The sequence below is a fragment of the Sparus aurata genome, chromosome 19 (genome assembly GCF_900880675.1).
Source record: "Sparus aurata chromosome 19, fSpaAur1.1, whole genome shotgun sequence".
In the NCBI taxonomy this organism is placed as follows: Eukaryota; Metazoa; Chordata; class Actinopteri; order Spariformes; family Sparidae; genus Sparus; species Sparus aurata.
In genome coordinates this window covers 30,975,904-31,002,289 of record NC_044205.1, presented here as the reverse complement: position 1 = coordinate 31,002,289, position 26,386 = coordinate 30,975,904, and the positions used below count along the sequence as shown (strand labels likewise).

The 26,386-nt window shown below is 41.5% G+C and overlaps 1 protein-coding gene across 1 annotated transcript in view; it reads right to left on the bottom strand.

The window, feature by feature from the left end:
* enox1 (ecto-NOX disulfide-thiol exchanger 1) overlaps positions 1-26,386 on the bottom strand; it is a 47,580-nt gene that overhangs the window by 4,247 nt on the left and 16,947 nt on the right. The window contains 11 exon segments of the mRNA XM_030398011.1: positions 7-16; positions 1,815-2,014; positions 2,190-2,307; positions 4,869-4,975; positions 12,609-12,821; positions 14,280-14,513; positions 15,963-16,140; positions 16,142-16,170; positions 16,359-16,526; positions 23,766-23,903; positions 24,031-24,181. Of these exon segments, the coding sequence (XP_030253871.1) occupies positions 7-16; positions 1,815-2,014; positions 2,190-2,307; positions 4,869-4,975; positions 12,609-12,821; positions 14,280-14,513; positions 15,963-16,140; positions 16,142-16,170; positions 16,359-16,526; positions 23,766-23,903; positions 24,031-24,040 (1,405 nt within the window). The 5' untranslated portion in view covers positions 24,041-24,181.

Sequence of the window (26,386 nt, the reverse complement as noted above, 5' to 3'; positions counted from 1 at the left end):
GCAGACTCAGGAGTTGCTGAAAGACAAACACAGAAACACAAACATTGATGATTATTAACAGGTACAGGTGTGTCATTATGAATGAAGTCATTTGATTTAGTTAATTACTTATAAAGTTGAAGACAAGAATGGATGAGGCATGTCTAAAAGTTGTGAATGTGAATGCAGAATAAATGTGTTTACAGGGAAATACTTTGTCTTCAGAAACAAACTGTTTCTACAGAAAGATAAGAGACCCATCCACATATTTGAATCCATCACTTCTTTCTTTCTTTCCTGTCCAAAGACTCATTAATGTCTAATTTTCCTGGCTGTCTCTTCACGGCTTCTTCATTGAAAGAGTGATCGTGATGGAGAACTTTTACTCTGCACAGCTGTATTTGAGGTTTTTCACAATAAGGGGATGTTAATTATTTGAACTTGAACTTGAAGTCCTCTCATCCATAGATGAATTCATGATATAATTCCACTGTAGTATTTTAATAAAGTAAATAATCAGAATGTGTATTTCAGTGAAACACTTATTTAGTTTTCTCACAACAGCTTGTCTTGCCGAAGCAACAAAATAAGAAAAACAACAGCAGCTGACAAACAAGAAGTGACAGTACTGTGACATGTGTGTGTGTGTGTGTGTGTGTGTGTGTGTGTGTGTGCGTGCGTGTGTGCGTGCGTGCGTGCGTGTGTTGGCAGTTGCCTTGTTTTATCAGTGCTGTCATTTACAGTAGAAAATGGCAGGAAGTCAAGTTAAATCAGGGTTACAAAGTAGCAAACGAGCTCTGTGCTAAAACAGAGCTTTCTATGTAAAATAAGGGGAGCAGAGGATCATGGGAGCGCTCTGAGTCAGCAGTGAGAAACAGTTTGTTGGAGAAAGTAAAATAAAGTGTTTTGTGATAAAAACACAGCAGCTGCAGTGAAGCAGTGAGCGGCTGAAGTGCTCGAGGGTAGACATCCCGTGATCTCAGCAGACTTTCTCACAGTTTGAATGAAGAATATTTGGGTCACTTCAGAAAGTCAGCCTTTAACAGCTGTGTGTTTAATATTATTATTATTATGTCTGATCATATGTTATTATTATGTCTGATTGTATATTGTTATTATATCGGATCATATATAATAATAATAATAATGATAATAATAATAATAATGATGATAATAATAATAATAATAATAATAATAATAATAATTAATATTATTATTATTATTATTATTATTATTATTATTATTATTATTATAATAATTATTATTATTATTATTATATCTGTTCTGTAAATATTTTAACTTATTGTGAAGTGGTTACATGTACAACAGGAAGTGTGTTACTATCAGGGCATGTTATTGTGGTTTACCAGCTGCATTCACACTAATCTTCCCACCTGTTAACACGCAGCAACATCAGCCAAATCCCTAACAGCCAGATGAGCTGCCTGTGAGTTAAAACAAAGTCAAGCTGCAGACAGTGTGTTCATTCAGAATCTGTCTTTTAATTACGTCTGGGCCCCTCTTAATTGTCTGGGCCTCTCTTAATAAGCTTTTTAAGCTTCCTAGAGTGTCCCATTTCACATAAGATTATTACAGATTTAAAAGAGTATATTGTACATATGGTTTTAACTGATGTGAATGCAGAAAGAAATGAAGTCAGTAGCTTGGTATGAGTCTAAAGTGTAGCTCAAACCTCCAAGGAGAAGAATTAGAAAACGCAGCAGAAGAAGAAAAAGAAGAAGACACAGAATAAGAAGAAGAAGAAGAAGGAGAAGAGAATGCAGAAGAAGAAGAAGAAAAAGAAAATGTAGAAGAAGAAGAAAACGCTCACCCACCTGCTGCATGTTGTTCATGTTCTGCTGCAGCAGCTGGACCTGAGCCTCAGGACTGTGTGTGTTTGTGTGTTCGTCATCTGCTTGGCCCAACTTGTTCTGTTCTTTCCTCAAAAGCTCCACCTCGTTCCTATAGGCATCCAGCTGCCAACGCAGGGAGTCGTTCTCCTCCTTCAGAGACGCCTGAGACTGATCATATACTCCTGCAGCAGGAGGAGAGGAGAGGAGATGACTAAAATGAAGACACTTTCAGTTTGTTGCTATGACAACACAAAGACAAATGCCATGTTTTACTTCCTGAAAACATTTCACAGCTTCTTTATTAAAACTTTCACATATATTATTTTATTCATATATGTTGACATTCGTGTTTTGTACCATTTTCTCCTGAACGCATCCTCTTACAGGGAATTTGATCCAAATCGTCGTCTGACATCTCCATCTCCTCCTCTCGTCTGATGCCCATGATCTCTTCGCTGTGAGCGTTTCTGAGCTCCTGAAATATGAGACGCAGCAGACACACAGATTGCAGGACGTCCTCAGCACCGCGACACACACACATCACGAAGAGCTCCAATAGTTTATGTTCCCTCCTTTTAATACATTTCACTGCACAACACTTCTTACATTAACAAATACATAATATGCTTACATGACACAATTCATCACTCTATTACTTATCACTCAGTATCTAAAAATGGCTCAATTCTGACAAACTACAACATCAAAATGTGTTTGTTAGTGATAAAATCAGAAAAGTTAGATATTCTATAATAGCCCAAAGGAGCAAAATGAGAAGGTAATCTCAAGAAATAGAAGAAAATAATAAGCAATATGATTTGGTGTTTTACTTAAGTTGTGCTTGTATTTGATAGATGACTTTTTCTTTTCTTACTGACAGATTTACACAAAAAGTCATCAGTTTCCAAAACTCCTCATCAATCCAAAGATATTCACTTTGAAATGATAAAAAACACAGAGAAGCAGAAAATCAAAAATGACTTCCACAAAATGTTTTTTGTGAAAGTATCTATCTATCAATGTTCAGCTCTACTGTAAAAATACTTATAGCTTGATTTGATTGATTGATTTGGTCGGTGCAGTCGGTCGGTGCTGGTGGTCGGTGAAGTCGGTCGGTGCTGGTGGTCGGTGAAGTCGGTCAGAGCAGTCGGTCGGTGAAGTCGGTCAGAGCAGTCGGTCGGTGCTGGTGGTCGGTGCTGGTGGTCGGTGCAGTCGGTCAGAGCAGTCGGTCGGTGCAGTCGGTCGGTGCAGTCGGTCGGTGCTGGTGGTCGGTGCAGTCGGTCGGTGCAGTCGGTCGGTGCTGGTGGTCGGTGCAGTCGGTTGGAGCAGTCGGTCGGTGAAGTTGGTCAGAGCAGTCGGTCGGTGCTGGTGGTCGGTGCAGTCGGTCAGAGCAGTCGGTCGGTGCAGTCGGTCGGTGCAGTCGGTCGGTGCAGTCGGTCGGTGCTGGTGGTCGGTGAAGTCGGTCGGTGCTGGTGGTCGGTGCAGTCGGTCGGTGCTGGTGGTCGGTGCAGTCGGTCAGAGCAGTCGGTCGGTGCAGTCGGTCGGTGCAGTCGGTCGGTGCTGGTGGTCGGTGAAGTCGGTCGGTGCTGGTGGTCGGTGCAGTCGGTCGGTGCTGGTGGTCGGTGCAGTCGGTCGGTGCAGTCGGTCAGAGCAGTCGGTCGGTGCTGGTGGTCGGTGCAGTCGGTCGGTGAAGTCGGTCAGAGCAGTCGGTCGGTGCTGGTGGTCGGTGCAGTCGGTCGGTGCTGGTGGTCGGTGAAGTCGGTCAGAGCAGTCGGTCGGTGCAGTCGGTTGGAGCAGTCGGTCGGTGCTGCTCGGTACACATACACTTACCACAGATATAACAGCCATTAAAGGACGACTGTTGAACTTTAGCAGGTCTGACTCTTACCTTTGTTTTATAAAAGACTCTGTTCTGACAGTTTGTTTTCATACTGGATGGACTTTGGTTACGGTGGATTTAAAAAGCAGAAATAAAAACAAATCAAACATAAAAGTTAAAATAGAAGAACATTATTATAAATATTGTTGTGTGTTTATTGTGTCATGATTAGAAAGGACATTTCTGGTGTTTATCTTTAGTAACTACAAGTTAAAGCTTGTTCATGAAATTATTCCGTACTGTCAGTGTAACATCAGAGCTTGATGGAAACTTTGTGCTACATGATGATAGTGAGTATTGATCGCCAGTGATATATCAATAAAAGATCGAATCATCACAAGGTAACAACGGGATGAAATTCAAACTATCCCGGAGGCTATTTGACTTTACTCTCATATGTTTCTTCAGGATAATTCATATTTGTACAGTACAATAGATACCATCAATGCTTACATTAAAAAGGAAGTAATATAACAACATTTATCACGTCTCCTTTAATTTCTAAATTTTTATGTCTGTGTTTCATTTATATATTTGCCTCCATAGAAGTTTAAAACTGGAGTCTCAAAGGAGCAACAGGCGGCTCCTGGTTCGAACCTCTGTCTGCTGATGGGGATGAAAACAGACAAATCCTCCCTCCTTCGTACACGACTGTCTCATGTTCTTACTCTGTATCCACATTTGACTTGGGATGAATTATTGATCACAGACTTGAGCCTGGATATCACTGTTGCCATGGCAGCACCTCACACTTTCGTGGAGGCATCAGATGTTTGCTTTACATCTGGGCTGTAGGGTGACAGACAGAACACTAGAGACCACCGTCTTAACCTGACTGTCTGTTACTTTCTGCCTGTATCTGTCTGTTGTTTGTCTGTACCTGTCTGTTGTCTGTCTGTACCTGTCTGTATGTCCTTCACTGTCTTTACCTGTCTGTCTGTACATGTCTGTCTGTCTCTCTGTTCCTATTTGTACCTGTATGTCTCTGGCTGTTCCTATCTGTCTGTACATGTCCTTCACTGTCTGTACCTACCTGTCTCTCTGTCTCTCTGTCTCTCTGTCTGTCTGTCTGTCTGTCTGTCCTGCAGATTCAGCACTGACAGAAGAGACAAGTTGTTGGGTCGAACTCAGAGTAGAGAAGAGAAGAAGATACCAACCTCACACTGCTTTCGCCAAATGTCTATGTTCTTGCGCTGTGCTTTTGAGAAATGGTCCCATGCCTTTTGCCTGGTGGCGGCGGTGAAAACGGTGGTGATCTGCTCGACTTTGGGGTGAAGAGGGAGGAGGAGGAGGAGGAGGAGGAGGAGGGTCAAGACAAAACAAGCCATTTATGTAGAAGCACTGACTGAGGCTCGTGCAGCAGACAGAGGAGAGACCGTGGACACACTGATGACAGGCTGGGTGAAACCAGCAGGACAATCTCCTCACATGGACCTTTCATTTATATTAAAAGAACAGTTCAGTCCAAAATATGAAACAGTGTCATCATCTACTGATCACTCTGACCCTCACAAACTCAGCTCTGTGTGGATGTTAACATGTTTTCCTCCACAAGGAGAAGACAGAGAAATTACGGTGATGTAAAGTGTCGAGAACAACCGCAGAGCAGAGTGTAGACAACAAGATGTAAAGTGAAATGTCCCTTTAAATAAAGTCCCAAATGTTTGACAAATCATTTTTAAAAATAAAGCAAATATTATTATTTATTCTTACTGACTTATTAAATTTAATTCATTTAATTCAGTTACAGATTCAGAAATTTGGGAAAATGTATTGATAGTTTTCACTTGACATCATGCTCAAAGGGGAACGCCCCCTTGGAGGGCAAAAGACCACTCCCCTCTGCCCACCAGCATAGGAGCAAGCGATACATTTCGTATGGAACCAGATTTGTTTTGCCAAAATGCCAGATAGTTGCTGTGCTATGGTATGTACTAACAGCCGAGGAGACAAGCCTGGGCTATGCTTCTACCGAATTCTGTCCGCCTGGAGAGCATGGCTCCGGTTTTGTGATTGCCATTTTCAAGGTGTCACGTGTAAAAAAGAAAAAACATTATTAGTGACACGTCTACAAAAATATGCCTGCATTTCAAAATGATAAGCATTTATATTTTATATGAGCTCATTCATGCGTGTTCATGCCCTCCCAGAACTCCCCACGCGAGCTTACTTTCATATTTAAAAATTGCATCCGATCTGCGGACAGTCAGAAAATGGTTCCTCAATCAAACTCAAGTCTGAGAAATTTGGACTTATCCAATGTGTCTAATTTTCCTTCGGGTGCAGGATGGGCGTCGGTATTAGTTTATAGCAGGTCGACTTGGGTGCGGAAAGTAATTTGTGCTACTGTCGGAAAAAAGGTCGGATGCGGTTTTAAGTTTGGCGGGTACGGGTTTGCAAAATAAGACCCATGCAAGACATGTATCCGATGTTGAGCTCTGGCAGGGACATTGCAGTTTTTAATGGCTGAAACACCGCAGTGGGTGCTGTATATGTCTTGCAGTTTGCAGCATGTCCATATCGTTACTTTTCTATGATTGAAAGGTGATCTAAATCAGTCATTCTTAACCACAAGACATTCAGCTTGCTGCTCACCTGTAGCCAGGGGCGTCGCACCCGTGGAGGGTGTCGGTGTTTTAACACCCACACTTTTCCCGGTGAGTCGGTTCACTCAGGTTTGCACAAACGCCTCACTACAGTCTCTCAGTTTCTCCGGCCGCTCTAATCTGCGCTCGCTCGCTGCAGCTGCCTCCTCTCTCCTCTCTCCTCTCTCCTCCCTCTCCTGTTGCTGCTTCAAACAAACATGACACCGGCTTTGGGACTGACCGGCTGATGATTGGCTGTTCAGCCTTAAGTCCCGCCTCTCTTGCTGTGTTAGATTTATTGTTCAGCTCGTGCTGATGATGCGGGAGCAAACGTAAATTACCAAATAATAGCCCATTTATGTGTTTCAATCACTTAACAGACAGGTGTTTATTTGGGACAGGCGTTTAATTCCCTCCTCACAAAACTCCGGGATGAAAATGTCACAAACTTCTCCAGCTTCTCTGTGAATTCTCTGGCATCCTTCTGGGCACAACACGTGAAAAAGGCGAAGAAGACAAACGTGCAGTGTCAGTGGTCACGTCTTCTTCCTTGATGTGTTTTTCAAAATAAATTAGGCTCTGCATGGGCGGTTATTTACCCAAATATACACCTCCACCTCCACATGATGTGTTTATAATGTTTTTATTCTTTACAGCTGCTAATGTATGTATCGCTGTTACTGTGATGATACATGACAGTTAAATATTGAATATGTCTATAATAACCACATCCTGACATTTAACTGTGATTTTTGATGGGTACTAATAATAACAATCATGACAAAAAATTAACAAAGACTGCAGATCACGATAAGAAGCTGCAACTGGCAGTGAGCTGCTTTCTTTTCTTTCAGCAGTGAAGTGATGTACTCCATGACAGAACATTATAGAATATGATAATGTATAAAATAATGTTAAATGGTGAAAAAAAACGTACAGTTGCAGTAGGCTTCTATTATAAATAGGCAGCATATATAGTTTATTATTATTATTATTATTATTATTATTATTATTATGACTACTACTACTATTTTTCTGCATATTCTTGACTTTGAATGGGAGCTGCTGTATATCATTTCTGTTTCTGATTCATATATTATGCAGTCAGTTGTCCATATTTTAAGTTAAATTAAATGAATCAAGCCGGATGTCACATTTACATGTCAGGGTGTGGTTATTATAGACACAGATTCAATATTTAAGTTTAATTTATCATCACAGTAACAGTGTTACATACCAGCCTTAAACTGGTAAACTGGTGAGTTAAACTGTGGTCACTGTATACTGCGTTGACAGTTCGGGACCCTTGTCAAAATTAAGAAATTGTTCTGTGAAACATTCTTCTGCCCATGCCCGCCACAATATGTTGACAGAAGTTCATTAAAAATCTTTGTGGTTATCACGTATAATCACGTAATTGTATTATTTATTCAACTCTATTAAAGGAGTCATCACCTGGTTTTTTACATATCCAGTCCCTCTTGGATCGCTTTAGATCAATTCTCAAAACTTATTAGAAAAAAAAAAACATAGAGCTTGTTCTGACACTTTTTCATACCGCGACTTTGTCACACGACATTATGCGTGAGGTTTTGACCGGTCCGGATGTGCATTGTATTAATATGTAATGAGGCGCGCGTTGATTGGCCGCAGGAAGGACAGACACGGATTGGGGGGCGAGCCTGCATGCACACAGACTCCAAAAAATACGGAATTCAGGCATTTATGTACGAGCCGGAGTCGGAATCCGAACGGGAGAGTGAAGAGGCAGAGACGGTGGAAGAGACACGTTTACAGCAGGACGTCTCTGAATGGTACATTATTTTTTTTTCCTTCTTACTTTTCACACTCGTGTTTTACATGTAAGACCTGAGTTTTAATGCTGGCAGTCACGATGTATGGCGTGAAAATGACAGAGAAATAAGCAGATTCGGCGTGCTCACTCTGGCTGAGGACGGCTGTGAGCCGATGCTTAATATGCAAGTAGCCTCCTGTGGTAACGTCACCACAGGAGCAGAGTCAAAATCTCGTGCTTTAGGAACGCACACTACTGTGCACTATACCTGTTCGGAAAAAGAGCCAAAGCGAAAAAAATAAGCCACTTTCAAACTCCAGCTTTTCAGGCAAGTTTCAACAGAGGTCCAACAACGTATTACCATGTTAAACTGTAAGTGGATTTTACTTATTATTGAATACAAATCAAACCGAGAGTGAGATCAGTTAAACCTGTATGCAGTGCTGTGGAGACTTAAACTACATGTAGTTGAACTACACAGCTTAACTACAATTTGCTGTAACTTGCTGGTAGTTAAACTACATTCATGTTTTGTGCTGCCTCAAGTAATTCAACTACTTTTTGGGTAATTTTTTGTAGTTTAACCACTCAATTTACAAACTACAATTTTGGCAAATAAGATGAGTTTTTATATCTATCTCTATCTATCTATCTCTCTCTCTCTCTCTCTCTCTCTCTCTCTCTCTCTCTCTCTCTCTATATATATATATATATATATATATATATATATATATATATATATATATATATATATATATAAAAGATCTATATAATATACATTTTATTTTATTTTTCTTTGAAGAAGTTCAACACTGGTGTCTCAGCCAGTGCAGCATGTGAGCGGCTTTTTAGTGTTGGTAAAGACGTTTTTAGTGCCTCTGAAGTTCCTGTGATGTTGACCAAAAATGTCAGCTTTTGTTCTTTGAAAAATAAAACTTGAGTTGAGAGGCATATTTGTATGTGAATTTTTTGTAGGCTATTATATTTTGTTTCATATACATATGTTGATTTATTTAACGCTGATTTAAATGAGTATAATGAGTATAAGTAGTTGCTAAAGCTACTTTTTTTAGCAGTAGTTTTACAAACCACATTTCTCCAGGAGTAGAAATGCAGTTTGTTAAAACTACTGCCATGCTGAACTACATGTAGTTTTACATGCTACGCTTGCAAAGTAGCTTCCCCACTGCATATACAGTGTTAATATTTAATGGTTAAGAACCCCTGATCTAAATAACTGTGAGAGAGGAAATGTTCTGGCTTTGGCCGTGCCTCTACGGGAAGTCCAGTATGAGCCGCCGTCTTGGTCAGTGTGAGGGTCAGGTGACTGAAAACTATGAATTGAAACCAACAGAATATCAGTGAGTAAAGACCACATGTTATTGATTTAAATAAATAGGACTGATTTAAATAAATATCATTGATTTAAAAAAAAAAAATATTGATCATGATGGCAGCTGGCAATGGAGGTGTGTCCTGTGATGAGCAGGTCTCTCTCCTGTTCACTGCTCTGTACTTACATCACCTGCAGCTTCACTTCCTTAAGGACTGACAAAGGCAGCATTTATTCAGAATGATGCTGACTTTAAACAGTCACATGTTGTTTAAGTTTCATGTAAGTGGATGATTAAATGTAATCGATTACTGTAAGAATGAATCCGAACATCCCTTTTAAAAGCGGTTCATTCTGTTATAAAATGCTGCCTTTCAAAGTATTGATCTGACATTTTGTTTGTTGTCACTGAAACATTTCGTACAGTGACGAACCAAACATGACTGAACACAAAGTAGAATCCATGTCTACACATGATGAGTGTGCTGCCTGAGTTGTGGACTTTCTGGTCTTGTTTCTGTCGATTAGAGAGACTAACAATCACTCTAACAGTCAGATACTTACCCCTGTGTGGTTCTCATTAACTGATGTCAAATATCCTGTTGGATCTCAAATAACTGACCTGATAAACCTGCTTTAAGTGCTATTTTTCCACATTATCAGTGAACCAAATGACTCTGAGAATGATCACCATCTCTTGTAGCTCCTACTTTTCTCCAGCTGCGTCTTTCAGCCCAATAAAATGTCTTCACATGCTGTGATCGTCTCCTGAGGATCCATCTTCCCGTGTTGGTGCAGGAGGCAGACACTCTCTCTATGTTTAAGAGGAATCTCTCCTTTATGTTAAAGCCTATATAAGGGCCTGCACAGGCTCTTAACTATGCTGCCATAGGTTTAAACTGCCAGGGGATTTCCTCTCTCTGTGTCTGTACACATTCTTGTCTCATTAATGCATGTTACTGACTTGGCTTCTTCCCTGGAGTCTCTGTGCTCACTCAACTCACAGGTTCCCGTGGATTATCATCACTATTATCATTATTATTATTATTATCATTATTATACATATTAGTATTATCAATACCAAACGTATTACCCAACCAGTCGAGGGAGATGACCGCCCACCATTAATTCAAGTTCTTCTCGAGGTTTCTTCCTGTTAAAGGGCAGTTTTTTCTAGTCGCTGTCGCCAAGTGCTTGCCCATGGGAGAAATATTGGGTCATCCAAAGGAGTATAAGGCTGCAGCTTCAGTTCTGCCTGTCAGAACATTTGAAACAGGCTCGCCGAGCAGATTTTGGTCTTTTGACTTTGTTTGAATAATTTATTAAATCAGGTCATTTCTGTCTCTCACTGATTTACAGTTTACACTACTGGTCTGTAGCAAACGTTCTATGATGTTCACAAGTTTATGTATAATATTATATAAAAGCACCTATAAAAGCCAAAGCAGACATAGATGAGTCAACGTGAGTGACTAGCTGAAGAGACAGTTGCATTTCTTATGAGATGGTGTAGACCAAAATGGAGATAAAAGCAGAGATCAATATTTAACTTATGTACATAAACTTCAATTTAATAATTATTCAATAATACAACATGACTTAATGCAGGTTTAAAAGATTCTGAGAGGTGACAGTGTGTTATGTTCAACACATTAAAGCTTTAAAACATCAGCTGTGTTTATCAGTCAGTGTGTGTTGGTATGTCCTGACGCCTCGTCCCTCGACCGACTCTGAACCTTTGAGACTGACCTAATCACCACCTCACACTGAGCTGAACATAATGGAGCTGATGCTGCGACGGATGGAGGAGTGTTGTCATGGAGACAGGAATGAGATCTCTGCAGAGTAAATGAGGCAGGCTCTGAAACGGATGTGATGAAAATGGCTTCATGGTCGGCACCTCTGTGACTGCAGCAGTGTGAAGGACTGTGACCATGAAAACTGTTCAATCTGACAAACACAAATTGACATAATACGTGTTTATATTATCAGCTCATTAAAAACTGCTATTTTACAGATATTGGCCTGAAAAGTGTTATGTGTAAAAAGTATTGTTTAGAGTTAATATTATTTTATTTGATTTCAGTCCTCAGAATAAACTCCAGTTCAGACACATGCTCAGTTTTGTTTATCAGGACCTAAAACTGGATCAGTCGCATACAATAAGTCCTGTAATAAATTCTGTAATAAATCCTGTAGTAAATCCTCCATCATGACATTTATAAAGTTCAAACTGAGACATGTGGATTTAACTTTGTGTTTAATGCGGAGGATTTAGTTGGTGCTACAGTTGAGCTGTATTGAGATAAACTGACATGTAGCCTTCGTAAGTACATGAGTATAGTTCTGATTGCTGTACATATATCTTCTTTTAAATGCACTACATTTATTTGACAACATTAGTTGTTACTTTGCAGAATAATAGAGAATTGAATTAATTATGCAGTTTTAATCTAGTCTAGTCGTGTACACAAACAATGTTCTCAATGCTTGTGTTCATGTGTAGAGACCCTGGTGATACTACGAGCAAAGTTTCATGTTGTGTCGAGCCTTCTTAGTGTTAAAAATAGAGATTTTGATGCTAGTGTAAGAGTGACCCTGCACCCCATTGAAAATGAGTTTGCCCAAAAATGAAACTACGGTAAATCTTAAAAGTGCCTCTTTTGTCAAAATTATGCTTTTACACAGAGGTTTTTATACATATACATTAACAAAAAAAGCCTCAGTTGCATTTTGGCGAGAGTTTTGAGTTTAAGTTTTGTTTGTGTACTTAGATTCAGTCCTGTCCAGGTCCAGGTCCATGATGACTGCTGAGATGCTCTGTTGTGTTACTATGACAACCGATAACCTGAGTTTTCTTGGGTTAGGGTTAGCCTCAACATAACTGTCTAGTCTAGTATCTAATACGCTTAACATTTTGTTTTGATGCGTTTGAAAAAATAAAACCTAGAACATAGACATTTTTTTGAGGTGGTGAAATGTTATTTATAACGCACATTAAATTAACAATTATACATTATAATTAGTTTTTTTCTGTGACATGAGTCCTCAGAGTGAACACCTTATGTAACATGGACTGAATCATGAACTTACCCGAATAACTTCACAGTCACAGGTTTCCCGCATGCGGCCGCTTGTCTGAGTATTGTCAGTACGACTGTTTGAAATAAGAAAAAGTTCTTACACTGTGTTAAAATGGCCATCAGGGCGTTCTTGAAGATCTCTTTGGCGCGCTCCATCTCTTCCTCGTGCTGAGCTTTCTCACCCATCAGCCGCCGGACATGGCTGTTAGCTGACTGGATCATGGAGTAGAAGTGATTGGCGGTCCGGCGGTTGACTTCGCCCCTGTCGATCCAGGAGAACAGCACTGCCGTGGCCTCGCTGAAATTATGGTCATCTGTGGGAGAAAAGTATGTGAGTCTAGGAGACTGAAAGCACTTATAATGCAGTATTTTCATATCGTTGTATGGAAATTTTACTTAAGAAAATAGTTTGAATACTTCTCCGACAGATGCTCATCAGCCTCCTGTTTCATGTGACATCACATCAAATAGTGAGTGAACAGTTGGATGTGAGAGACATTTCATGGGACCTTTAACACTCAGTCAGGCTAAACAAACAGCAGAGCAGCCAGTCAGGATTTAAATCCTTCTCGTGGGGGCTTCATGGCTCTATGAACCAGCCACTGAACACAAAAGGCATTTTTGATTTTCAACTTTTCAACCAAAACCATGAGCTGCAAACGGGCTCAGTCATAAAAAGCCTCAGCGGGCTCTGTCGACTACGTTCTCCCCCATTTGAATAATAATTGAACAGTGCCACCGAGTGAATTAGAGAGCATTTAATGAGCTCAATACCCACTGCAACGCAACCTGTAAGAAGACACTTTCCCGCTCCGATAAAGCCTCATTCATACACAGCAGCAGATTACAGTCACATTACAGCGAGCACAATGAAGCAGAGCTGAATGAGGACGACTGGAGGAATAAAGGAAATTTATTTCCCCTGCTGTTTGAAGTGAAGAATGAATTCAAAAAGGTTATTCAGAGAAAAAAAACATGCTTGTTTATGTTAGGCATTAGAGGATGGAGGAGGAGAAGGCACGCAGGCTTAGCTTTGGGCTCTGCACTTACATTGAAGACACAGAAGCAAACACTGATGAATAAAGCAACAGGCTGCTGGTTTTCAACAAATAAGGTGCAGTTATTCAATTTTACAGTTAAAGTTCATGTTTTTAGTCTGTGACAGCATCTATTCTGCATCACCTGTTCTGCCTGCTGAGAAAACCTGTCTCCAAACAGTTAATCAAATCTTTGCATTAACCAGTGACGGACTTGTTTCCTACTATCTTCTCGCTAAGCTAACTGGCTTAGTGCAGTGTAGAATATTACCCTGTGTGATGTAGAGAATTAGAAGTGGAAATTTAAAAAAGACTCACACAAAGTAAAAGCACCTCTGAATAACAATGTTTTATCTTATTGTAGCTTCTAAATGATTAATGTCAGTGGATATTAGTTATTTAAAGTGACTGTAGTACTACTAGTGTCACTGGTATAATGATGGATTGTAAAGATGTTCTGATCTGACGCTGTCTGATCATCACATGAACCAGAGCAGCTACAGACAAACTGTTTCAGGGTGTTCTGTTCACAGACAGCATGAAGAATGTCAATAATCGTGTAGCTTCCTAAATGATTCATTTAAAACTGTTGCCAGGTATCTCACACACACACACACACACACACAGTGCTGTCACGTGTTAATCAGCTTTAGAGTCAGACTACACAGGTCGGAGTAAAAAGTCACATGTTCACACTTTAAACTTTAAACTTTGATGTTTTTTCTCAGGTCTCACCTTTCAGTCTCTCTGCCAACAGTGCTGCCTCATGTTCAGAGTAATGGACAATAGGCGGAGGAGACGGCAGCCGCAGTCGGTCTTCGTGAATCTTGCGGCGGTGTCTTTCCTCTCGAGCAAGTAGGCGTTGTTTACACTCCCACTCATACAGGTCGTCTCTGGCCTGGGCGAAGTCCACATGGATCCTTCCTGAGTCTTTCTTATCAGTGCTGGATCCAATACGCATCCGATACCCTGAGAGCAGGCAGGACATGACTTCTACAGGTTACTCACAAGTAAACATTTGACATGTGTACAGTGGTGGACAGTAACAGAGTAAATTTACTTGAGTACTGTACTTAAGTACATATCCAGAGGATTTGTACTTTACTTGAGTATTAGATTTCTTTGGTACTTATTACTCTTACTTGAATACATTTCCAAGACAAATATTTTTACTTTTACTCGAGTTAATTTCTAGGAAGGCTGAAAAGTACTCGTTACTTTCAGGTCTGCTCTTTACTTTTTTCTAAAATACTATTGGACACAAGCTGTGTTTGTCAAAGAAGGAAACCTATCACAGTGCACGCTCTCCACTGGGATCTACGTAAAAGTGGAAATACGTCATCCCTCCCCATCAGGATACCACCAAAGTAGCCGCGCTCTCGACTGCGTTTGTCAACACAAAACCGCGACAATGGCTGCATCAGATGTCGTTTTTTGTAAAGCAGTGATTCTCAACCAGTGGTCTGGGGACAACATTGGTCTCTGAGGGGGTTCCAGTTCCCAACTTAGCTAAATGATAGAGAGTTAGTTGGACGGTGCAGGTTCATTTGGTTACAGTTTTAATGATTGTTAATAAACATCTGCATCTGCAACATCTGCTGTCCTCCTGTGATCCCATTCATTGTATTAGTTTTTATAGGTGTTTCTGCAGGCTTTATGTAACATTGTGGTTCTAAAAGCAAGCACATCAGTGCAGGTGGTTTCAAAGAGTTCATTCTCAGAAACAAGAGTTAAAAGGTCCTTAAATTCATTTAGAAAAAATTATAGTAATTCATTGATGTGAAAAATAAGAAATGTACTCTTACTCTTACTTAAAGTAAATTTAAAAGCATGTACTTTTGGATACTTAAGTACCTTTAAAAGCAAGTACTTTTTTACTCTTACTCGAGTAACATGTCGACTGAGCTACTTTTACTTGTAATGGCGTAAATTTTGACCAGTAGTATTTGTACTCTTACTCAAGTACTGGGGTTGAGTACTCTGTCCATCTCTGCATGTGTACACACAATATTAACATTCGCTGCATTAACAGTGTCAGATTGTCATAAATACACTTTTAGCTGTAGCAGGTGTTTTTTTTTTTTTCATTTAAGATATCTCCACATTGACATGTTATTCAAATCACAGTACTGTACACCTGATGTTCTTTGCAATTTTTAATACTGGATGTTTTCTGAAGCATCGTGTGTCTCAGCTGAATATGAGATGGACCAGATGTTGAGCGAGACAGGAATATAAACTAATTGATAAAATAACTAATCTCAATCTTTTGTCTTCCACAAACATGCTTTTCATAAACATCTGATAAACACCTTCAAGAGTCATGACAGAGAAATCTACATTCAGAGGAGACGAGCGACCTCTGAAGCTCCACCAGACACGAGTACTGTGTGCGTTTGTGGATCTGAGATCTCTCACCTGACAGGTAAATAGCCTTGTCCACCATGAACTCCTCACTGAAGCGGATGTGACAGAAGTTCTTCTTACTCTTGCGGATGGCAATGATCTCTCCGCACTGATCGAACATTTCTCTGATGATTTCCTCGGTGGCGTTCTCCGGTAAACCTCCCACAAACACCGTCTTACAGCCGGGGGGGGCGCTCCCGCGTTGATGGAGGGGGCAGATCTGAAGGACATCACATCATGTTCAGCTCTATATCATTACATGTACATTTGTATTACGACATTTTTTCCTTTGCTACATTACATTCTTGTTGTTTTTGAAGAAGAGTCTCCGAGTGATCGTCTGTATCGACGTCTCTGACCTCTGTACCTGTCACACAGTACTGACAGTAGAACACAGTGTGATCTTACTTGGGTTCTGAGGGAACAGAGTGCAGCTCTGGCAGTGAATGATCTCCTTGACAACTGGCATGTCAGGGGGTACGGGCGGGGGAGGGACCAGGCTGATGCCCGCCATCATGGGGTTAATGGGCGTGATGAGTCCCAGACCAGTGTCGAACCTCTGGATACACAGAGAGTCTGCAGGACACAACATGATGCAAGTGTGAGGTCATCAGTCATATAAATCAATACCACACCTGTAGAGTCCAACACAGCAGAGACCCCTGACCCCTGAGCCCTGACCCCTGACCCCTGACCCCTGAGCCCTGACCACTGAGCCCTGACCACTGAGCCCTGAGCCCTGACCCCTGACCACTGACCACTGAGCCCTGACCCCTGAGCCCTGACCACTGAGCCCTGACCACTGACCCCTGAGCCCTAACCACTGACCACTGAGCCCTGACCACTGAGCCCTGACCACTGACCCCTGAGCCCTGACCACTGAGCCCTGACCCCTGAGCCCTGACCCCTGAGCCCTGACCACTGAGCCCTGAGCCCTGACCCCTGACCCCTGACCCCTGACCACTGAGCCCTGAGTCCTGACCCCTGAGCCCTGACCCCTGAGCCCTGACCACTGAGCCCTGACCACTGAGCCCTGACCCCTGAGCCCTGACCACTGAGCCCTGAGCCCTGAGCCCTGACCCCTGACCATTGAGCCCTGAGTCCTGACCCCTGACCCCTGAGCCCTGACAACTGACCACTGACCCCTGAGCCCTGAGCCCTGACCCCTGACCCCTGACCACTGAGCCCTGACCACTGAGCCCTGACCACTGAGCCCTGACCCCTGACCACTGAGCCCTGACCCCTGACCCCTGACCCCTGACCACTGAGCCCTGACCCCTGACCCCTGACCCCTGACCACTGAGCCCTGACCACTGAGCCCTGACCCCTGACCCCTGAGCCCTGACCACTGAGCCCTGAGCCCTAACCTGTTACATAGCACAGTCCAACAGCAGTGCAACATCCACCATGAAACAACATGTCTCAGTGGTAATCTGAATACGTTTACTACATGGAGTTGACAGTACTACTGCAGTACTTTTACTACATAAAACCAACAGTACTACTGCAGTACTTTTACTACATAAAACCAACAGTACTACTGCATTACTTCTACTGCATGAATCTTACTGTACTACTGCAGTACTTCTACTACATGAATCTTACTGTACTACTGCAGTACTTCTACTACATGAATCTTACTGTACTACTGCAGTACTTCTACTACATGAATCTTACTGTACTACTGCAGTACTTCTACTACATGAATCTTACTGTACTACTGCAGTACTTCTACTACATGAATCTTACTGTACTACTGCAGTACTTTTACTACATGGAGCTGACAGTACCATTGATACATATTAGCATTTTTACAGTGTTTAAGTACTCCCTCCACTGATGATGTAATTATTATTATAGTATTTATTTATTTATTTATTACACCATGAGCAGGTCAAATCTGTGTTCTGGTTCAGAGATCATTTCTGCTCACACCTCTAAATTTCTTGTTCCAGAATCAGCCTGGTAGGTAATGAAATACACATTAGCTATGATTAGTATTTCATATTTCCGCATGGTAATTTTTACCCTAACAAACTAATTATTATTACATACAAATCGAGCTCTCAGTGGCTTATGTAGAGCACTGGCACCTTTTTATTCCTATTATAGAACGGATGACAACACTCACAACACATGTGGTGTCTCAGAGCACAGCAAAGCCACAGGAGGAAAAACTGTGGTGTGATATTTAAAAATACAGAAAGAATCATGACTGCACATTCAGGGGAGGGAGGGAAGCAAATAAAGCCTCACCATCTAGAATAAGAAACAGATAAGAGATGAAAAAACGGGGGCTCAATCTGAGAGGAATGACAAGAAAATAACAGCTGAATGGTAATGAAAAGTAGAAGAGAGAAAACGTGTTTTCTACAGGATGAAGAGAAAGAGAAGATAAAGAGCGAGAGGACAGAGGCGACAGGAGCAATGTTTCAGCTGTCTGGGTGAAAATGGAGCAGGCAGGGTGGAGGAGGCGGTGCATGTTTCTATCTACAATGCTGCAATAACAAGAGAGGGAGGAACGAATCGTCAGCAGAAAATCTGCCACAGCCACCACAGAAGAAGAATAAAGTGATTCAGATTATAGCCGAGAGGAGCTGTCACACAACAACACCACAAACGTCCCTCAATCCAACAGGAAGAAATGTTTCTGCTGCAGCTCAGAGCGAACGATTGATCGAACGGATCACTGATTCAGTGTGAAGTCTTTTACTGCACACACACACACACACACACACACCTTAAACAATCAGCAGCACACAGGCAGGAAGTGAAGCCTTCTATATTCACACTGTGTTTTGAATAAAGAGGAAAACAGATCCGTGTGTTTGGTTTCATGGACGTCAGTTTTCTGCTCCAGACTGAAATAAATAAATCAAAAACTGTTAGATGACCACGACATCTAGTTGGGTTTTCAGATTAGATGTAATATCATGTAGCTTCTATTCATTTTTTTATTACTTTCATTACTTTGATCCAATTTTTCTTTTTTTAAAAGGCAAACATTTTTAATGTGAAAGATCAAAATAACTCTACTTTAGTTCATATATGCTATGATTATCATCTGTGTCGTTTATCTCCAGATACAGACGTATCAGTCAATATGATCCAGGCTGAAATATTTTAACAACCATGAAATCTGCAGCACACATTCATGGTCCTCCATGGAGGAAGATATATTCAAATATCTAAAGTAAAAATGGAGCACACCCTCAGTCAGTCTGTCCCAGAGGTCAATGCAGTCGATGTTTGTCAGCTGACTGATCATTTTCAAACAAACCTCAGGTGACTACTTCATAAATAAATGCATTTTCTGAAGAAAAAATGGTCTTTATTCAGGCATCCTTTGGACAGCACAATCCCAATAATTCCTTATATAATCTCATTTTCTCACAGCAGCAGGATTCATAAAGAGCTGTTAAACACTTCCCACACATTCTTCATTAGACCTCTTCAGGCTTATAAAAGAGAAAAACACTGCTGAGATAATCTTTCACAAAGCTGAACATATGTAGCCTTGGTGCATTCACAGATTCTTCAGGTCTAAGGAAAACTCATTACAGCATTGCCTGCGATAACCCCGACAGGTAAATTACACATTGCGCTGCTACACATTCATCATAATCACATAAGGCTGCTTTTTCTCCCAGAGCCAAAACGACTGGAGCCAGGTTCATTTCTCTGGCTCTGAGCTCTGCTGCGTCCGCCAAAAACAGAAGAAGACAGGGGAAGAAATATAAAGAAGAAAAACACACACAAGGAGGAGAAAAATTAAAACCAGAGCTGAGAGAGAGAGAGTCACATTCTGACATGGAAAAGGAGGATTTATGTCTTCAATTATTATTATTTTATGACTGTTTTTCCACCAGAACCACCAAGAGACAAAAGCTGCTGGGAAACATCTGTCTGTGATTACCCTGGAGGTGAGATCTCATCGGTCAGACACACCCAGACACATCAGTGACGGACAAAACTCATCCTACCCAGAACCCACATCAAAAATGAACTCTTCAGCCAATTAGGTTGATATGTTTATTCCACAGCTTCACACATTTATCTAGCTGATGAATCTATAACTGTTTAAAAGAGTGAAGACTGTCTCCTGTAGGTCAGAGGAAACATCATTTTTTGTTATTTGGGGTGAATGACCCTTTAACCCACAAAATATCAGATTCATGATGTAAATGTTCCCACATGTCGTTTAAAGAGGGAGGAGAGCTGCATCTGCTGCCAGAGGTGGAGTCTAACAAGCATCACATCATCACTGTAATAATATCATGTCATCATATTAATATTTCTGCTGCGCTCCTCAGGAATGAGGTTGCTAAGTTACAGTCTGTGCCTCCTTACAGCTCCTCTCTTCTCTCCTCATTCAGCCTCACTTAAATCCATGCATTCAATTATTTTGAGATTAACTAAAAAAGCCCACAAATCTCCCTGCTGCTCATTTAATAAACTCTCAATACAGCAGCTCTTATACAACGACAGACCTTCATTATCAGATACATGAAGAGCTTAGTGGATGTTAGACAAATAACAAGTGTTTGGACACATTACTGAGGGACAGATACATGCAGTACTACGCATTACTGAGGGACAGATACATGCAGTACTACGCATTACTGAGGGACAGATACATGCAGTACTACGCATTACTGAGGGACAGATACATGCAGTACAGATGGGTCATGGACAATGTCTCTCACCCCCTCCACAAAACCCTGGACAAGCTTAAGAGCAGCTTCAGCAACAGACTCATTCAACCTCGCTGCCTTAAAGAACGGCACAGGAAATCATTCCTACCTGGTGCCATCAGACTTTACAACGCTTCACAGCAACGCTCAGGCAATACACTCACATAATTTAAGTGACTTATTACTTAAATCTTACCACTGTAATTAAAAATGCACCTTTCTCTCTTTATCTAGCACCTTCAAATCCACTTAGTTCCATTTTGCTCAGTATTTAATATGATTTAATATTTATCTGGAACTGCTAAGCATCTTATTGTATATTGTATATAGTGTTTTGAAATTGCGATATATACTCTTATTGTATTTTGTATTTCTGATTGTATTGTACCGCTGCTACGATGACCTAATTTCCCCTCGGGGATAAATAAAGTTATCTATCTATCTATCTATCTATCTATCTATCTATCTATCTATACATGCAGTACCACGCATTACTGAGGGACAGATACATGCAGTACTACGCATTACTGAGGGACAGACACATGCAGTACTACGCATTACTGAGGGACAGATACATGCAGTACCAGGCATTACTGAGGGACAGACACATGCAGTACTACGCATTACTGAGGGACAGACACATGCAGTACTACGCATTACTGAGGGACAGATACATGCAGTACCAGGCATTACTGAGGGACAGACACATGCAGTACCAGGCATTACTGAGGGACAGACACATGCAGTACTACGCATTACTGAGGGACAGACACATGCAGTACTACACATTACTGAGGGACAGATACATGCAGTACTACGCATTACTGAGGGACAGACACATGCAGTACCAGGCATTACTGAGGGACAGATACATGCAGTACCAGGCATTACTGAGGGACAGATACATGCAGCACTACACATTACTGAGGGACAGATACATGCAGCACTACACATTACTGAGGGACAGATACATGCAGTACCAGGCATTACTGAGGGACAGATACATGCAGTACTACGCATTACTAAGGGACAGACACATGCAGTACTACACATTACTGAGGGACAGATACATGCAGTACCAGGCATTACTGAGGGACAGACACATGCAGTACTACGCATTACTGAGGGACAGACACATGCAGTACTACGCATTACTGAGGGACAGACACATGCGGTACTACACATTACTGAGGGACAGACACATGCAGTACCAGGCATTACTGAGGGACAGACACATGCAGTACTACGCATTACTGAGGGACAGACACATGCAGTACTACGCATTACTGAGGGACAGACACATGCAGTACTACGCAATACTGAGGGACAGATACATGCAGTACCAGGCATTACTGAGGGACAGATACATGCAGTACTACGCATTACTGGGGGACAGATACATGCAGTACTACACATTACTGAGGGACAGATACATGCAGTACTACACATTACTGAGGGACAGATACATGCAGTACCAGGCATTACTGAGGGACAGATACATGCAGTACTACGCATTACTGGGGGACAGATACATGCAATACTACGCATTACTGGGGGACAGATACATGCAGTACTACACATTACTGAGGGACAGATACATGCAGTACTACACATTACTGAGGGACAGATACATGCAGTACCAGGCATTACTGAGGGACAGATACATGCAGTACTATGCATTACTGGGGGACAGATACATGCAGTACTACACATTACTGAGGGACAGATACATGCAGTACCAGGCATTACTGAGGGACAGATACATGCAGTACTACGCATTACTGGGGGACAGATACATACAGTACTACACATTACTGAGGGACAGTTCAAGAGCACAACCAAGAAGGGAGAACCACACAGCGACCAGTTAAATTACCATACATTTATTTAAAGAACAGAATTTAAGTGTAGATCAGTAATCAGTGGTGTGGTGAAAGGCGTTGGATGTACAAGGTGCGTGTGTAATTATAAGAAAACAAAACAGAACCCAACCAAACCATACAAAACCACGCTGGAGGCACCAGCCATCCAGGAAAAAGGCCAGGTTGCGCCTTTAGTTTGAAAGTGTTACAGGATGTTATGTTATGTAATTATTGTGAACCACAGCATGAGATGGTTTTGTTTTCACGTTGCAAATTAGGCCATATGTTAGGTGAAGTAGTAAAATACTCAAAGTCTCTCCCTAAGTTGCCCAGTTATGTTAGGGATATGTTAGGGTTATGTTAGGGATATGTCAGGGTTATGTTAGGGATATGTCAGGGTTATGTCAGGGATATGTCAGGGATATGTCAGGGATATGTCAGGGTTATGTCAGGGATATGTCAGGGATATGTCAGGGTTATGTCAGGGATATGTCAGGGTTATGTCAGGGTTATGTCAGGGATATGTCAGGGTTATGTCAGGGTTATGTCAGAGATATGTCAGGGTTTGTTAGGGATATGTCAGGGTTTGTTAGGGATATGTCAGTGTTATGTCAGGGATATGTCAGTGTTATGTCAGGGATATGTCAGTGTTATGTCAGGGATATGTCAGGGATATGTCAGGGATATGTCAGGGATATGTCAGTGTTATGTCAGGGATATGTCAGGGATATGTCAGTGTTATGTCAGGGATATGTCAGGGATATGTCAGGGATATGTCAGAGATATGTCAGGGTTTGTTAGAGATATGTCAGGGTTTGTTAAGGATATGTCAGGGTTATGTCAGGGATATGTCAGGGTTTTGTCAGGGTTATGTCAGGGCTATGTGCAGAATTGTTGCGTTCACATTAAACTCAGCTGAATTGAGTGTTCTGGGATTATTTGCATATTCAAAATGTAGTTAAAGTATCACCATTGAAGTAATTGTGTCAGTAAAATGTCCCTGTAGGCTGTGACTGTATTCTAATATTCTATCTAATGATCATCTGCAGATTATTTGCTGGTTGTTTGGTGAAAATAGTAAGAAATGTGGTGACAATGAGCCAGAGCACAATGTGACACCGTAACAATCAATGCCTGTTTAGTCCAACCAGCAGTCCAATCCTCCACATTATAACAAATACTTTAAAATCATTAAAATTATTCAGAGAAAAGTAGCAAATCTCAACATCTGTGTTTGAACTATATTCAGAAGACAATACCTGAAACAAGCTGCTGCCTGCCGAGGCCCACAGGCATGATGCCCAGGTTGTTCATGGCCGTGGCCCAGGCTCCATGATCCGTGACGGGGACACTCAGGTGGTTCTGCTCAGCACCCAGACTACCTACACCATCAGCTGCTACCCCCCCCCCCCCCCCACACACACACACACACACACACACAGAAAATCAGACCCATGATGGAGGAAACTTGATTGACAGGAATGTCTTTTTTCTTTTCTAGAATATCAGAATATTATTTTTTACCACTGGCCATCACAGGTTGTCTCTCCTCGTCTCTGTCTTCAGCCGTCTCATCAGATCCTTCCTCTGGCTGACGAAGGGATGAAGGGATGGAATGATGGATCAATGGCTAGATGAACAGACCAGTTCATCCATTCAGTGCCACAGAGTCCACCTAAGAAAGGAAAGAACGGAAGAGTTCAGAAAATATTAGAATTATAAATAAATCCCTGAAAGCTTTGATGAATCATCGAGCTGACGCACAGGCAGAGTAATGTTGAGGTAATTAAGACGCAACGTATGATCCAAGCTCAGTTTCCAACAGGGAGAGCACACGCACACACCCGCGCACACACACACACACACACACACACACACACAGTCTTTGATATGGTGACACAACTTTTCAGCAGCAGGATCTCCTCTTTGAAAACACACAAAACTGAGCTCTCAACTCCAAACACACACACACACACGGACACACACACACACACACAGTCTCAGTGTGTGCTGTTGGTGGGTTGGTGTCTCACTCATTATCACTTCTCCTCCTCTGTGCTGTCGAGCTGTCATGGAAGAAATCTGAAAACTGACAGTCTGAATTAATCCCTCGTTTCTGTGTAATAGGACAGAACTCAGCTGCTTCCATATAACTGTAGAGGTCACACAGGGTTCAAGTCTCCAGCCACAGTGATTGTTCCCTGTACTGAACAATCACTCAGCTTATGAGGGTCAAAGATTGGACAGTTTTAACAAGTGTGTCCAAAGATACAAGATACATACCTCCGCCAAAGCCCAACAGTCCCCATTAAAACAATAATGTCACATCTTCTGTCCCTTGGCAACCCATCTGCCTTGGAGCAGCACTGTCTCTCTTGGTGTGGACGATTGTCTGCAGGTGTGTCATGGAGGAGCGACCAGTTCCACCTGATCTTCATAAACACGACCTTTTCAGATACTCTGCTCAGCTATTTCTACTGTGGTCAAGCTATATTATTTAGGAGTTCTGTGATGCCTTGTGATTTTTGGCTGGGATCAACCTTGTTTCTTTGCTAGTCTTGTGACCTCTGACTCCAGCCCTGCTAACCCTAACCCTCCAACGTTTTAGTTCACTATAGTTTTCTTAACCCCATAACAAAGGGCCAACACTAAACAAATCAGACTTAATCACTTCTAAATTCCCACTATCTCAGCTGTACATTGGTACCATATGTAAACGTTTCTGAACCACAACTGACATTAAGTTGCAGGTTTCTGTCCCTGTTTGTCTCTTTAGGGTTAGGGTTAGCCCAGCTGCTATACAAGCCATAAAAATAACTACCTGCTGTCAAAACATATCTAGACACATCTGCTAGATTTGGATTTTTATTAGGATCAGAATCAAATTGTAATCCCTCACAGATACCACCTAAATACACCTTTTTTTTCATCAATATCCATGAATTATTCCCTGAGAAAGTTACCTAAATGTGTGTGTGTGTGTGTGTGTGTGTGTGTGTGTGTGTGTGTGTGTGTGAAAACAACAACCAACCAACACACTAGCCAATGCAGGTGGAAAAAAAACATAACCTCTGTGGCAGAGGGGGTAATTGTAATGTCATTAAAATGTTTTTTCATTCCACAAAAGGTGAAATATCTCTTTACAGAACCATGAATAGTTCTACTATTAGGTCCTTTATGTGTCAGCAGTATCCTGACTGTTTCCCAGAGTCTCTCATGTAGGATTATAACACTGTTGTGTTGGTATACTGGACATGTATCACTCTCTGTCAGCCCACTCTGCTCTGCAGTCATCATCATTATGCACACCTGACACCTCCACAACACATACAGATACAATCAGATCAATCAGATTGACTGTATCAATAACAACAATCACATCACTTCCAGTAAAACATGTTTTTCACTGGTACGATGAGTTAAAGATAAATGTTCTGATTGGACGGAAGCAGCAGTCGCTGCAGGGTAAGAACAGATCAGTTCTGTTTGTATCACAGTCAAGACTGAAGAGTCTCACCAAGTCCTCATAAAGACAGAACATGCCCTCTCTCTCTCTCACACACACACACACACACACACACACACACACACACACACACTTCCTGCAGGCAGAATTAGGTCCCTGACGATACTGAGAGGGATTGTGGATTATGACGACCCGGGAATCTGCTGAGCTTTCTTGCAGTGAGCACTACAGCTTCACACAAAATCCACAAGTTTATTTTAAGAAATGTTTATCTGGCAAATAAAATTGTTTTTTCTAGCTTAGCATCTGTGGAGATGTTACTGTCAGTGTGTCCTCTACTGGTCCAGCCTGAAATATAAGATAAGATGTCCCTTTATTGATCCTTGTACTACAAATTCAACTTGGCATAAGGGA